At 57.1% G+C, this 15,025-nt stretch overlaps 1 protein-coding gene across 3 annotated transcripts in view; it reads left to right on the plus strand.

The window, feature by feature from the left end:
• Positions 1–15,025, plus strand: part of NOL4L (nucleolar protein 4 like) — a 62,388-nt gene extending 47,363 nt beyond the window's left edge. For all 3 annotated transcript variants that reach the window (XM_050982236.1, XM_050982238.1, XM_050982237.1), the window contains 6 exons: positions 5,924–6,195; positions 6,594–6,779; positions 6,859–7,050; positions 7,138–7,260; positions 7,509–7,710; positions 10,581–15,025. In XM_050982236.1, the coding sequence (XP_050838193.1) occupies positions 5,924–6,195; positions 6,594–6,779; positions 6,859–7,050; positions 7,138–7,260; positions 7,509–7,710; positions 10,581–10,780 (1,175 nt within the window). In that variant the 3' untranslated portion in view covers positions 10,781–15,025. The remainder of the gene's footprint in view (positions 1–5,923; positions 6,196–6,593; positions 6,780–6,858; positions 7,051–7,137; positions 7,261–7,508; positions 7,711–10,580) is intronic.

Genomic DNA, 15,025 nt, shown 5'->3' on the forward strand with positions numbered 1-15,025 from the left:
GTAGGTTTGTGTTGGAGGCACCAGCTTGGCATGAATCCAGCCCAAACCCACCAAACTCGTTTGTTTGGCGTGGGGAGAGGCAGTGCCCAGGCAGCATGGGGCCACAGCATGTCCCCTCCCTGCAGCAGGATCCGGGTGGCTGCCAGCAGCGGTGGCACAAGGAGAGGCTTGGTCTGTGCCACCTCCTTCCTCAGTGTGAGCAAGGGCCAGCTCCTTGCTCAAGCATTCCTTGAGCTGCAAGGTGGCTGGAGGAGCAGCAGTGGGAGGGAAGGAACAGTGTTTGGGAGGAGAAGGGAAAACCAAGGGACAGAGAGTGTTTGTGACAAGGCTGCTCTGTGCGGCGGGAGCTGACGAGCTTTGGCACTTGGGAAAACGTCCAGCACGGAGCTGGCGCGGTGAGATCCCGATGCCGGAGGGAGCTGCTCCCTCGGGCTGGGCAGTGGAGCTGGGGGGAGACGGCACTGGGGGGCACCTTTCATGGCAGGGGACAGGGAGGCGGCCGCACAGCGCTGCCTTGTCCGGCCCAGCTCTCCCTGCAGACAGGCATTGTGTCCGGCCCTGCCAGATGTCTGGCTCGTCAAGGGCTCTGGTCGAGGCAGGGACCCAGGGAGGGAGTGTGGAGGGTGGACACTTTGTCTGGGACATAACGAGGTTTGCCTTAGCAAAAGAAGACAGGAAATAGAGCATCTTAACTGGAAGCTGGCCAGCCCCAGTGCACTGCGGCCCTCAGCCACATTGCTTTTTCCTTTCTTATGCATCTTGGAGGCAAACGCTGGGCAGGACCTGAAGCAAATGGGCTCCGTGCTCTGACTGTGTGAGCAGTGCGGGGCCAGGGCCTCTCCTGCCACTCACCACCCAGTTGTGGGTGCAGGATCCCTGCAGTGGTGGTCTCTGGCCCCTAATGAGTGTGGCTCTAACACCCAGCAGTGGCCCCCCCCCCCATCGGGCCCCCATTCCCACTCGGTCTCTCTAATTTGTATTAAGTATCCCTTCCTCGCAGGCTTTCCTCCTCCCCTTCTTCTCCCTTCTTGTCTCTTTTGTGAGTGAATAATTTATGGCACTTTTCATCTTCCTGGCTGTTGTTCCAGGCGGGCGGCAGTGGGATGCTCTGTGCCCTCCTGACGGCCACTCCCAGGCTGGGTGTGCAGCTCCATCCTTTTCCGGTGCCACGGCAGGCTGGAAATGGGACAGACCCACCCACAAGCCACAGGAAGACTCAGGTGTGGCAGAACCACTGCCATCACCCGTGGAGCCACAGCAGGCAGGGCAATGGCTGGTGGATCCATGATGGCCCCTGGGGCATTGAGGGTCACTGGTGGGACCTGGCATGGCTGTGACACCCACAACCACCCAGGCAGGTGGGCAGCAGCCAAGGGAGGGCTGCCCCAAGGCTGGCCAGGGGTCCCATGGCAGCGGGATGTGGGCAGAGCCGGGTGGACCCTGGCCCACTGCATGGTGCGGGGCTGCGGCGAGGTTTCCGTGGGCCGCTGGCTCTTACATAAGCTCATTGTTTCCTGAGTCAAAAGAGGTTTTGTCTCCGCTCTGGAGATGTGACAGGAGGAGGAACAATTTGCCCCATTCATCTTTAACTCTGCTCTGGAGAGTGGTGCGGTGGCCTGCGCCGGCAGAGACGTTAAACCCAACCACTTCCCCGCCATAAAATCTCCTGGGGAGCAGGTGTTGGAAATCGCCCCTTCCCCTCCTGATCTCCTCAAATCCAGTGCCACAGAAATCAAGGATAATCCAGCAGCAGCCTCTTCAAAATGAAAACGCTGAGCCCTGATTAATTCATTTAATAAGTGACTGATCCCCTCCTCCCCCAGCACCGCGGCCCAAGAAGCCATTTTGCTTCTTGCTCTCCTGGGCTGATGCCGGGGAGATGCCGGGGCTGCAGCAGAGGCACAAGGCTGCTCCCCCACTGCCACCTCACCAGCCCTCACCACGTGTCTTGTCGTGGTCTGGCCTCTGCAGAGGGGCCAAAGAGGGCAGCACTCCATGGACCTCATGGCCAGCTGCCTCTGTTGGGCTCTCCAGCCTCACCTCTACTGCACAGTGCCAGGGGCTGCTCCACCTCCATGCAGCCCAAGGAGCCCCAGCTCGAGGGGATTAAACAGGAGAATGAAATAGTCCCGTTTTCCAACCGAAAGATCAAACCGGTTAGAAGTGACATTGTTTTTGCAGTTCCATCTGCTTCAATTAGGGCACGGGGGTGGAGCAGGGGGGCTCCCAATTATCCTCATTAGAGGGGCTCCTCGTGCAGCCAAGCTCCAGCCGTGAGCAGGGAGCTCACCAGGCTCGTGCTGGTTGATAATGAATATATTCATGGCTGCGCAGCCTGGCCTTGCTCGCCTGCTGCTGCTGAAGCCCTGCTCCTGACATGTGCTTTGGCACTGCTGGGAGATGAGGAAAACCTCTCCAAGCTCTGGAGCTTGGTGGGTTTTGCCGAAATGGAGTGTGGTCAACACAGCCCCACCACTGCTCAGAGTCCTGACACAGCTGCCAAAGCGAGGCAGGAGCCTAAATCTGATCCCTGCACCCAGGGTGGGAATGCTCCTGCTCCCTCTCCCCCAGGTCCCACTCCCCAGCTCCTCTCAGGAATGACTGTGGGCTGGAGATACCCCAGTGAAGCTGCCCAGGGAGCAGCCCCTCACCATCCCCATCCCCATCCCTGGCCCATCCATCCCAACAAGGAGACTGCAGCTCCCTCCTGAGCTTGTCTGCATTTTCAAGCTGGCTGAGGCCATTCTCACTTGGATCCAAGGACTCACCAGTTTGAATTTGTGGCCATTTCTCTGCTCACAATACTGAGATTAACCCACCACTTTGTGTATGGAGCTTCTGGTAGACCATAACATGTAAAAATACAGAAATAAGAAAATAACTGTAGCTCATGAGTTTAAAAACCTCATTATTTACGTACATCCATCCTTGTATAAACTGTTCTTTTAGTAGGTGCTGGCTACTGGTATCAGATTCCCATTTCATTTCCTTATCCCACCTGTCAGGTTCCTAGAAACATCTTCTTTTGTTTGCAATATCTTTTGCCTGTAGCAAACCCAGGGTTCGTAAACGCAGCAGCATCGGGTGGAAACCTGACGTGCAGCTGCTGCTGTGTGTGTTTTGTGTGACACAAAAGAAAACCTGAGACGTGGAGGAATCGGGGCGGTCCAGGTGTCACCCCCAGGATCCTGTCTGGTGTCAGCAGCCAGTGCAGGACTGTCACTGCCTGCAGGAATGGGGGGCCAGACTTGGGGGCTGTGAGGAGGCTGGAGGTGGGCAGAGCAAGGGCAGAGGGGGTTGCCCAGGGGGAGTGGGAGTAGTTAAGGCATCCCCAAGGGGATGTCTGGGGTTGCTCATAGCAAGTTGAGGATGATTTCATCCCTGTAGGGGTGCCTACAGGAGGTTGGAAATGCCCAGGACAGGTTTGGGGATGCTCAGGGCACCTGCACATTGTTCTCCCAGGTGACCAGAGAGGCAAAGGCCTCTCTTGGTGCCCTTGCCTGGCAGGGATTTTGTGCCATGGTGGGCCCCCAGCTCTGCTGTGCAGGCAGCCATGCCAGGGGAGCTGGGGGAGGAGGTCCCCACCATCATCCTGGCCACGGCGCCGATTGGCCCAGCGCTGTTGCTGTGGCTGTGCCCGGGCCGATGGCGGGGCCTGGCCTACAGCTCGTGCCTCCGTGCATGGGAATAATTCTCCTTAATCCTTCCGAGAGGCATCGCTGGATGAGACTGGAGCCTCCCTCTGGGAGCCCCATCTCCCCTGGCGCAGAGAGCAGTGCTGGGGGAGGGACGGCCACCATCCTGGGCAGGGAGGCCTCTGTGCCCCCGGCCACCTGCCCGCTCCTGCTGGGGCCACAGCCAAGCCAGCATTGCTCCTGCACCCGTGCTGAGGGACAGCAAAACCCCGGGGGACTTGGCACCAGACCAGTGCCCTGGGCCAGGAGGGGTGTGGGGAGCAGGAGGTGACAGTGTCCCCAACACCCTGCCCTTCCAGATGCAGCAGGAACCTGTGGACGTGGTCTGGGATGCAGCCAACCACTTCAGCTCCACCATTGGAAACACTGGGACAGGAGACTGGAGTTCGTTTTGGAGAGGTGGCTTGGAGGGTGCCCCTGGATAAGTGCTGGCTGCTGAGCCCCTCTGGAGCTCCGCACTCCCTGGCACATAGAGCTGGCACCAAGGGCTTTTGCCAGGACCCAGCCCCGTGGTGGGGCGGGTGACGCCTGCCACCGGCCCAGAGCACCCGGCACATAAACACCACCCCGGGATTAGGTCAGCTCTGGTCATCGCTCAGACGAATAAGTGGATCAGCGCAAGGGAAAGGAGGGGGAGGGAGCTCTGCTGAGCGGGGAGCTCCAGTAGGGACCTTTTAATTTAGGGGCTCATGGGGCCAGGAGCCGCCTTGGCGCAGGCGCGAGGCCGGGCAGCGAGCGCTGGCGCCCGTGGAGGGGTGACTGGGGACACGCGGTGCAGCCCCGGCCGGCCCCACGTTTGGCTGGGATGCCCGAGTGTCCTCAAGTATGTTTATTTTAAGGGATACAAAGTCCTGGGCCACCGAAGGGTCACCGCAGCACTCACCCAGCCTCGCAGGAAAGTTTCCCACAGGTGCTGGCAGGGGAGGGAGGAGGAGGAGGAGGGTGGATGGCAGCAGCTGGGCACCATCCCGCCGCCCTGCACACCTTTGGACCTGGCGCCCATGTGCCAGGAGCCATCGGCCGGGGCTGTGACCGCCCCACAGCCCCGGCCCATTGTCCCACGGTGGCCGGGCCGGGCGCGGGGACGGCCATCTGCTCCTCGCTGCCGACAGCTTCTTTGTTCACCGCCCGGCGCACGCTGGCGCAGGAAGCGGCTCCCACGTGCTTCGCCCTTTCCCTCTCGCACAGGCACCTAATGAAATAAAGGATTTACTGCGGCGAGGGGGAGGGAAGGGAACAGGCTGAGCAGTTTGAAATGTCGTGCCTGGCCCCAGGGCTGGGCTCCCTGGCCAGGTGCAGGCAGGGTGGGTGCAGGCTGTGCTGGGCTCTCTGCCACTGCTGGGCTGTCCTTCGGGAGCCGCCGTGGTGGGAGCAGGCACAGGCAGGGGGTGGTGTCAGGGCCTGGGGTGTGAATGCAGCCAGGATCTGTGCACTGGGTGTGAGTGGCACCACCATTGCCAGGGCCCTGACCTGTTTGTGTGGTGGGAAAAAGGCCTTGCATGTGCTGTGGGGATGGCTCTAGGGCGTGTGGAAACTGGGAACAGGAGTGTCCATGAAGGGTATAGGTCACTTGGGCTTTCAGTGAGACAGGAAAGACATCATGCAGCCCCTATCCCTTCCCTGCAGCAGCATGCCAAGGAGGAGCCTTGCTGGGTGGTGCCAGCTGTGAGCAGAACTCCTAATGCTGCTTCCAGGCACCATGGATTCAGGGTTTTCCCACACAAGAGAGCCTGTCCTTGTGTGTCATCCCCATGGCCTAGCACTCTGCAGAACTGTGTGTTCCTTAACCACCAGTGCTGGAACTTGTCACTTCCTATTCCACCCAGCCCCAAACTGGGCCAGGAGGATGGCAGGGGACCTGGCAAGGAGAGGCAGTGCCCCTTTCTCCTCCCTGCAATGCAAACAGAAACTGAAAAGGACCAAATTCCAAAGTTCTTATTCAAGCCCAGGCACCATGGCCAAGGGCGGAGGCGTGGGGACTGTCACCTGCGGAGGGACGGGTGGCTCGGGCATGGGGCACGGCAGCACCTGGTGTGCTTTGGGGGATGAGGGAGTGGATCCCTGTGACAATGGCCTTGCAGGCATGGACATCTGCTGCATCCCAGGGTCCAAAGTGCAGCAGTGCCAGCCTGGCTCCCAGTGGCAGCTCAGCCACCAAGTGAGCCCAGAGCAGCTTCAGGACAGTGGTCATAGGTTGCCAAGGGGGTGACAAAAATCCTTCCTTGCAGATGACTCCTCGTCAGAGAGCTGCAGCGGGAATGGCTCCTCCACCCTGAACCCCTCCACCTCCAGCAGCACGCAGGGCGACAGTGCCTTCCCCGAAATGAACGGCAATGGCACCGCAGCCCCCATGGACTTCACCGCCTCTGCTGACGACCAGCCCATCAACCTCTGTGACAAGCTCACACCTGCCCACATCACCCCTTCCTACCAGTCTGACAGCTGCAGTGCCGACGGCCTACGCAGCAGGGTCAAGTATGGGGTGAAGACCACAGCAGAGGTACGGCCTGGGATGCTCTGGGAGAGCCAGGGACGCGCCCCAGCTGCCCCAGGGCTGGGCGCTGCAGTGGGCTCACCTCACCCCTGACCAGCTGTGCCACAGACACCATGTGACAAAGCCCATTCATGCTGGGTCAGGCAATGTTTCCTACAGGATCAGGCAGAGCCATGGCCCCACCAGCCTGAGCTGTCATGGGGCCACCAGGTTATCACAGGCTTGCTGAGGCCACCATGGTCCCCCCTGCCCAAAGCAGGCAGGAGGTGACACTCAGGGGAGCCTGGCCATTGGTTCATCTCCCTGGGTTGCAGGGGAGGGATCAGACATAGCAAGACAAGAAGATAGGGCAGGTCAGGTGCATGAGGTGAGAGCTGCTGGTGGTAACCCCTGTCTCCTCTCAGTCCCCACCATACAGCTCTGGCAGCTATGACTCCATCAAGACAGAGGTGAGCGGCTGCCCCGAGGACCTGACTGTCGGCAGGGCCCCCACAGCTGATGAAGATGATGATGACCATGACGACCATGAAGACAATGATAAGATCAATGACTCAGAGGGGATGGACCCAGAGAGGCTAAAGGCTTTCAATGTAAGGAGAGCTCCACAGGGAGGGTGAGCCCACCTGCCTTCCATCTCAGGGTTCCCACCACCTGCCTTCTCATTTGCAGATGTTCGTGCGCCTTTTTGTGGATGAGAATCTGGACAGGATGGTTCCCATTTCCAAACAGCCCAAGGAGAAGATCCAGGCCATCATCGAGTCCTGCAGCCGGCAGTTCCCCGAGTTCCAGGAGCGGGCACGCAAGCGCATCCGCACTTATCTCAAGTCCTGCCGCCGCATGAAGAAGAACGGGATGGAGATGGTGAGTGGCCACCCCAGTGCCCTGCCCTCAGTCCCAGTGCCCAGAGCAGCACATCCCTGAGCAGCCTCTCTGCTTGTGTCCCTGCAGACCAGGCCCACGCCGCCTCACCTCACCTCAGCCATGGCGGAAAACATCCTGGCCGCTGCTTGCGAGAGCGAAACGCGGAAAGCAGCCAAGAGGATGCGGCTGGAGATCTACCAGACCTCCCAGGTACAGTGCTGGCAGCTGGAGGTGGGCTGGGAGCAGAACTGGCAGTGTCCTGTGGTGGGGTCAAAGGTCTTCCTGAAAGTCTGTGGGGCTGCAGAACAGAGCCCTGTAGTGTGTCCTGAGGCCAGTGGGGATGGGAGTGCTGGTTTGGGTTGGACACACTGCAGCCTCAGGACACCAGGCATCCCTGCACTGTCCACAGAGGACAGCCAGGCTCCTCGCTGGAGTAGGTCTGTGTTTCCCTTGTGCAGGACGAACCGATTGCTCTAGACAAGCAGCACTCCAGAGACTCCACAGCCATCACCCACTCCTCCTACTCACTGCCAGCTTCATCTTACTCCCAAGACCCAGTCTACATCAATGGAAGCCTGAACTACAGCTACCGTGGCTACGGTTCCCTGGGCAGCAGCCTGCAGCCCCCCGCATCCCTCCAGACGGGCAACCACAGTAATGGTGAGTGGCTGTGCCAGGGCACAGGGAGCCCACCCTGGCATCACCTCTGCCCCACCCCAGTGCACCAGGGGCTCCTGGCATCCCCAGTGTGGGGTTGAGCTGGTTGCTGGAGGAGAGGCAGGGGCTGCTCCCACAGCTCCCACAGCTCTCACACAGCTCCCACAGCTCCCAGAGAGCTCCCAGTCCTGGCAGCATCTCTCCCACCACTGCACCGAGCTGCTCTGAAATCCCCTCTTGTCCCTTCTGTCTGGTGGCTCTGCTCATGTCATCAGCAGGTGGTTAATTGTTGAACCGCACTTGGAAGGACGGTTTGGGTGGCACTGGTGTAGGGAAGGAGTGTCACTTAAAAAAAAAGGAGAATTCGTACCAGATTCTCTGTTAATTATTAACAGGGGCGGGCGCCTATCGCTGTCCTGATCTCCTGCTGGTATGAGCAGTTCTGCTCTCGGGGATGGGGACAGGGTGGGGGGTACAGCCACAGCTCAGGAGGGCTCTGAGGGGCTGGGGACTGCCTGGGAACAGTTGAGAAAACAGCACTGATGCTGCAAGACAGTAAAGTGGAAGGAGAGCATAGGCAGAGCTTGATATTAGGCGCAAGTGAACAGAGAAGAGTATCCTGGAGCAGGGCACACAGGAAGGCTCTGAGGTACCTGGTGACTTATCCACACCTGGAGCAAGAGGTGTGGGATGAGACCAAGTGCTCCCTCTGGCTCTGTCCTGCAGCAGTGGTGGCAGGAGGGGCTGGATCTCTTGCCAGTCCTTGTCCAGTCCTCCTGCAATCCCTGGGTTGCCATTGCCTGTCCTGGTGCGCTCTGGGCTCCTGCCCCAGCCCACCCCGACAGGAGCCAGGATTTGGAAGGATGTGATTTCCGGAGGCCTGAGAGATGCCTGTCTGGGATTAACTCTTATCATCCCTTCCTAATGCTTCTTAACCCTGAATAAAGATCCTGTCCCAGCCTCCAGCTGCTGAGACCTAATCCTCACAGCAATGGTTCCTCCCCGGAACAGCACAGCCACCCGTTCCCCACTGCCAGGCACCCTCCTTGGGCTCCTCCATGTGAGACAGTGAACACGCAGGAAGGTCCCTGAGCAGCCCCAGGAGGAGCAAACAGACCCTGGGTGCAGCACCCAGCAGCACCTCTCCTTTCTTTCTAGGGGATTTTTAAACCTCTGTGTTGCAATTGTCTTTTTCCCAAGCTCTTGCCCAGTCCTTCAGAGGGAAGAGCACTCTGCAAGGATCTGTGTCTTCTCCTCCCTCTGAGCAGAGGCCCCGCAGGGCTTTGCTGCCCAGAAGTGTCTTCACCCTCCATCCCCCACCTCAGGCAATTCTTGCTCAAGCCCACATCCCTGCTCCCAGCTCCTTCCCCCTTGGTGAGCTGGGAAACAAGCTCAGGCTCAGTTTACTGCTGCCTTTTCTGCCCAGTGAAATTGCTTTCGCATGAGAGCCTCCTTCTCCTCCTCCTCCTCCTCCTCCTTCTCCTCCTCCTCCCCCGCTTTGAAGCTCTGGTTCTCTTGGCATGGAACACTTCTGGTGCTGCTCCTCCCGCAGCTCCAGCATTGCTTTCCTTGAATGCTTTCCATTCTGCCTGGGGCAATGAGCTTCCCTCCCTGCCACCGTCACCAGTGCCACCCACCTGGACTCAGGGCACCTGAATTCTCCCATCCTGGTTTGCAGGCAGCCACAACACCCAGTCCTTGCTCTCTGTCCCTGGTGTCCCATGGCTGAGTCAGGCCACCCAGCAGGGGCTCAGCCATCCCAAAGCCTTTCTCCAGCATCACCAACTGCTCCATCCGCCTGCAGCACTTCAGCTCACAGCCCAGGGATTGGTTCAGTGTCTCTTGCCTTCCCTCCAGGCTGCAGCCTCAGCAGCCTCCTCTCCTGACTACTGTCACATCTCTAGTACGTCTCCTGGCACTGCTCTCCTAATTTCCAATTGATTGTGTGGCTTTTGCTCTTTGTTTTGCTTCTCTTACTTAGTCCAACATGAAGCTGCCTTTACTTTCCCCTGCCTTTACTTTCTGGGGTCACTCATCAAGATAACTCAGGGAGGCACAGCCCACGTGGGATGGGCAAGGTTCTGGTTTTCCCATATGCAGAGGGAAAACCAGAACCTTGAGGGTGATTTTGAATGGTGCTGGTGCCAACAGGAGCTGGCTTACTTCCCAGCAGACCCTCTCTTCACAGAGCTGTGAGCCAGGCTGCAGGAAGGGATTTTTGTCATATTGGCTCTGAGACCTCTTTATAGAATTGCAGAATTGTTTGGTTTGGAAGAACCCTTAAGGTTGACTTCACTCCAACCCCCTGCCACAGGCAGGGACACTTTCCACTAGAGCAGATTGCTCCAAGCCCTGTCCAACCTGGCCTTGAATGCTTCCAGGGATGGGGCAACCACAGCTACTCTGGGCAACCTGTGCCAGAAACTCAGCAATCTCACAGGGAAGAATTTCTTCCCAGTATCCCATCTAAGCCTGCCCTCTGTGAGGTTGAAGCTGTTGCCCCTTGTTCTGTCATTCCATGCCCTTGTCCAAAGTCCCTCTCCAGCTCTCTTGGAGCCCCTTTAGGTACTGAAAGGAGCTCTGAGGTCTCCCCAGAGTGTTCTCTTCTCCAGGCTGAACAATCCCAATTCCCTCAGCCTGTCCCCCTAGTAGAGGTGCTCCAACCTTTGCAGCATATCTGTGGGCTCCTCTGGACCTGTGTTCCTGTTGCAGAGGCAGTGAGTGGCTGCTCTGGTGTCCGTGGGAGCCGGAGCTCCTCACGTTATCCGGGCACTGTGGGGACCTTCCAAGTGCTGCAGAGGTCTGGAATCACAGCAGGATGAGCATGGGAAAGGTTGCTGTGCCTGAGCTTCCCTCTCACTTTTCCTTGGCAGGTCCGACGGATCTCAGCATGAAAGGTGGGGCCTCCAGCACAGCCCCGTCCAACAGCACCAGCCGGGGCATGCAGGCGGCGCAGCTCAGCCCCACGGAGATCAGCGCCGTGCGGCAGCTCATCGCCGGCTACCGGGAGTCGGCGGCGTTCCTGCTCCGCTCTGCAGACGAACTGGAAAACCTCATTTTACAGCAGAACTGACTCCCCGTGTCTGCATCGCTCCTCGGTCGACAAGACAATTTATACCTGCTAGAAAGAGGCTCCCGGCAGTGTCCTGCTCAGGACCACCATCGTCCTCCCGCCACGTGGTGGGCACATGTAGTTTTAGAAGGTGGGATCCAAAAGACCTGTTTTTTTTTACACTCCAAGCACCTGGGACTTCAGGCACAAGGACACGTTTTGGAATCGTACCAACAGCCGTGCCTCCGGCCGACCAGAAGCCAGCCCTGCAGCTTGGAAGGATGTGGGACTTTGAAGGGCAGAAGGGAGCCTGGGGAGGTTTGGGGCTGCAGATGTATTTAGAATAACCTTTGTGGACCCAAATGTTAGATTCCCATCCCTGGATAATTTCCAAGTCTTAGGTGAGCTGAATCACATATTTATTGAGAAATGGACCCTCCTCTCCCCTTAGTAATTTATTTTTCTGAAAATGGATTCTTTTGAGTTTGTACAGATTGCCAGTTTTTTGTCTGTCTGATCAGAAGGAATTTATTCCTGTGAAATAACACATTCCATATCACTACACTACTAATTTCCAGGCAGCTCTGCCTGTTTCTCTGGTGAACCCTTGTCCCACAGGGAGCAAGTTTGCCATCCAGCCCTTGACATCGAGGCTGCTCAGCCTCCAGTGAGCGTAGGTGGGAGCTGAACAGCAGCGCAAGCATCCTGCTTAGGCCTTTGTTCTAAGAGGTCCCGTAGCAGCAGTGGGGTCTGAACCTCCCGCAGAGACTCGGCAAGCTCAGCAGACCTCCGGCTGGAAGGACATCTCACACTCATTAAAGTCAGTGCAGATAAGAGAAGGAAGGAAGAAAGGAAGGAGATACCTGAGAAACACTGTCTGGCGGTCACCGTCCGTACTCTACCTCACACTCCATTGTGGGCTTCTTCCAGGACTGGCAGCGCTGGTCCTGGGGAACAGTGAGTGCTGCAGACATGGGGATCGTGCCGAGGAGGCTGGAACCTCCGGCTGGGTCCTGCTGCGCCCAGCCGTGTGCTCCGCTCCGTCTGCAGCCAGCCCCGGGGAGCACGGGATCTGAACCGCCCGGTCCCGCGGGGTGTGAGGCAGGGCAGCCCCAGGGCTCACCCCAGAGGTGAGCTGGAGTGGTGACCGCCCGCTTCTGGGCAGCACTGAGCAGCAGAACTGACAAAGTCCTCTCCGGGGCCCAGGATCCTTCCCCCTCCCTGCTCACAGTCCTGGAACAAGCCCACAGTTCCCAAAGTGTGGAAGAACCGTAGTCCAATGACCATTCTGCCCTGTTTCCACCCCCCCACACCGATGCACTTCGTTTTGCTCAGTGCAATACCTACTGCCAGTGCTGCTAACCCAGGGACCTCGCTCCGGCCAGGGGTGCTGAGCCCAGCCCAGCAATGCAACGTGCTCTGGAGCTGTGCAGAGACCAGCGAGGGTCCCGCTGCTCCCTGTCCCCTGCAGCCCCCCCCACTTGGCTGAAGTCCACACCATGAGATAGAAATCTGATAAGTGTAAAGCTGTTTTGTAGGTAGGAACTTTCTTGGTTTGGAGCCAGTTTTTATCTTTATTTTGGCCACTCGGAGCCAGCGGCCAGGGGCTGCTGCTCCAGGGGCCAATGCTGGTGGCACAGGCTTGAGCAGCCGCTGGTCCGGCCAGGAGTGGGCCCGGGCAGTTCCCCTGTACCCTCTGTACCCCATGATGCTCCACACACTGGAAGAAAAACAAAACTTTACCCTGCTCTTAGTCTCAGAACAGAAAAAGTTGCTGGCTCCTGAGGCCAGGTGTGCCTGGCCCCACAGCAGAAGGGATCAACCATTGCATTGACTGTTTCCCCAAACCTTAAACTTTCTGTAGCATTTGGAGAAAAGGGACCCAGCCCCTCGCCGCAGGGTGCAGCTGAGGGGTCAGTGCAGAGACGAGGTGATGGTGGCTCTTAGACCTGACCCGATGCTGGACCAGGAGCATCGTGGCCACACCCATCCCCTCCTGCCCCGCAGGGGAGCGTGGGGAGGGGGCCCCGGGCACGCCAGCCCCCAGCCAAGGCTCAGACTTAACGCTTTCCCCAGCACTTCAGAAGCCTGCTTGGTTTGTCCACTGCATCCTCCCATACTTGGAATTTATGTAAATATTTATTTTTGTGTGAATACCATGAAGTAACAAACCTTTGACAAAATCTGTAACTGCAGCCATTTGTGAAAGTCTTACCGTTCAGGCAGGAGAGGCAGAGACAATCGCTGTCCCGGGATTCTCCCTCTCCGTGGTCTCCCACCCACGCCGGTGCCTCCCTCCTCGGCAGAGGCAGAGGAACCTTTAGCCATAAGTTTGCCATCAGTTTGTACTGAAACAGAGGTAGCCCGGGGGCACATGGACAGACCACCAACAGCCACAGTTGGGTTAAGGTTTATTTATCCAAGTAATTCCTGATCACCTCTGAACCTGTCTCGGCACTTGTGGAAGTTCAGGAGCTCTCACACGTGGTCAAACTGCTGTAGAGGACACCGAGGCCGCGTCGTGAAGGAGGGTGCCCAATACCACCCTGTCCCAGCACCTGATGTTCATACCTGCAGCTGAATGGTACAGACTCAGATTCCCAAAGCCCTGGTGACAGCCACATCTGGGACAAGTTTTAAAACGGGATTGACTCCAAATTTCTGTCAGGGATCTTTTTATTTTTCTTTCCCCTTCTTTTTTTAATTTAATTTTTTTTTGGTGAGCCACAGCGTTCTGGTTCCTTTGGCATGAGCTCCACAGACATCTCCATGCTCTGCAGCTGCTCCGTGCTCCACCGTGGCTCCCTGTGCTCGAGGACTGTTCACAGCCACATTCCTGCGCTCTCACTGGGCAGGACGGGGTCAGGAATTTCTAGTCCAGGTTCTCAACAAGAAGGAACAAGCAGGAGCAGAATACACCGGCTTTCCAGATATCTGAGAGGTGGAAGGAGTATGCTGAGTTGGCAAATGGTCTGGATGGTCTTGGGTTTGGTTAAGAAAAGCTGATCACTGGTCGAAAAAAAGAGATTTTTTTCTTTTTTTTTTTTTTTTTTTTTAATTTTATTTTATTTCAACACACCCATCCTGCCTTGGATGTGCGGTTCCCATGATGCTGTTTCTCTATGGGAGAGCGTTCCCGGGGTTGTGAGCTGATGTAACGTGTACCTCCCCAATCCCAAGGGCCACTTCCCTCCCGGAGCGGCCATCGGATTTAGTACCAGTTCATGAAAAAAAAAAATGCTGCTTTGAACTCAGAGGGTTAATATACTTTTGATTTGTAATTTTTTGTAAAACTTTTTACAAGGTAGCATAGTATTTCACCAGACACCAACTACAATCCGTCCATGGTCTGATTTTTATATAATTTAGTGGTGCTTTAGAAACTTTTGTTCGGTTGTTTCAGAGCTGCACAGCTCAGTTCTTCGCCTGTATCTACCTAAGACCAATGTGAACCTTTGTATTTTTGCTCCTAATTTTGGACTCAGTGAAAGTGTACTGTTTACATGTACAGAACTCCCGACCCCGTGTGTTCTGCCAGACCTGCTGTTGAAGAGGAAGCTGCCCCTCACCCAGTTCGTCTGCTTAACCCAGCCACAGCCTCACCCACCCACCACCACGCGCCCACCCCAGGGACACCCCACCAACCCCACACACCCTTTAAGCAATTTTGGGTTTTGCACAAGCTGCTGTATTTTATTCCCCCCCGGTAGTTTTACGGATCGGCTGCAGTTCCAATCGGGAGCTGATCCGGGGCTCTGAAGCACCAGATCTGGGCAGTGCTGCTGCCTGCCCATCCTCCTCCTCCTCCTCCTCCTCCTCCTCCTCCTCCCCCCCCAACACGGGTGGGAGGCGGTGCTGCCTGTAGAGTCCAGCTGATGTAGGGGAGCAGGGGGAAAACACTCCTGAGCAGAACTGGGAATACTTTAGGGAAGGGGGTGAGCTTGCCCAAGCCAGCTGCTGGCTTGGGGTGGAGGTGGGAGCGCGGTCCCACGGAAGGCTCCCAGCGAGGCAGAAGAGGCTCTTTGGGAAGCTGGTGCTTTCCCGAGGGCTCAGGCAGAAAGCGTAAGGCACTTAATCCAGCTTCTAAGGTGACACTTTATTGCTTAATCAATTGATTCCTTTGGAAATGATATTTTTGCAGATAGGCACCTATGCAACTTCATGTGGCTCTTAAGCAGATGAGCACTTCCTCCTCAACGAGCTTGATAAGAGTTATTTGTGTTATATACTGTGGATTTTTCCAGTAAATGTGGCTTAATATTTTAA

Source organism: Serinus canaria, chromosome 20 (assembly GCF_022539315.1).
Source record: "Serinus canaria isolate serCan28SL12 chromosome 20, serCan2020, whole genome shotgun sequence".
In the NCBI taxonomy this organism is placed as follows: domain Eukaryota; kingdom Metazoa; phylum Chordata; class Aves; order Passeriformes; family Fringillidae; genus Serinus; species Serinus canaria.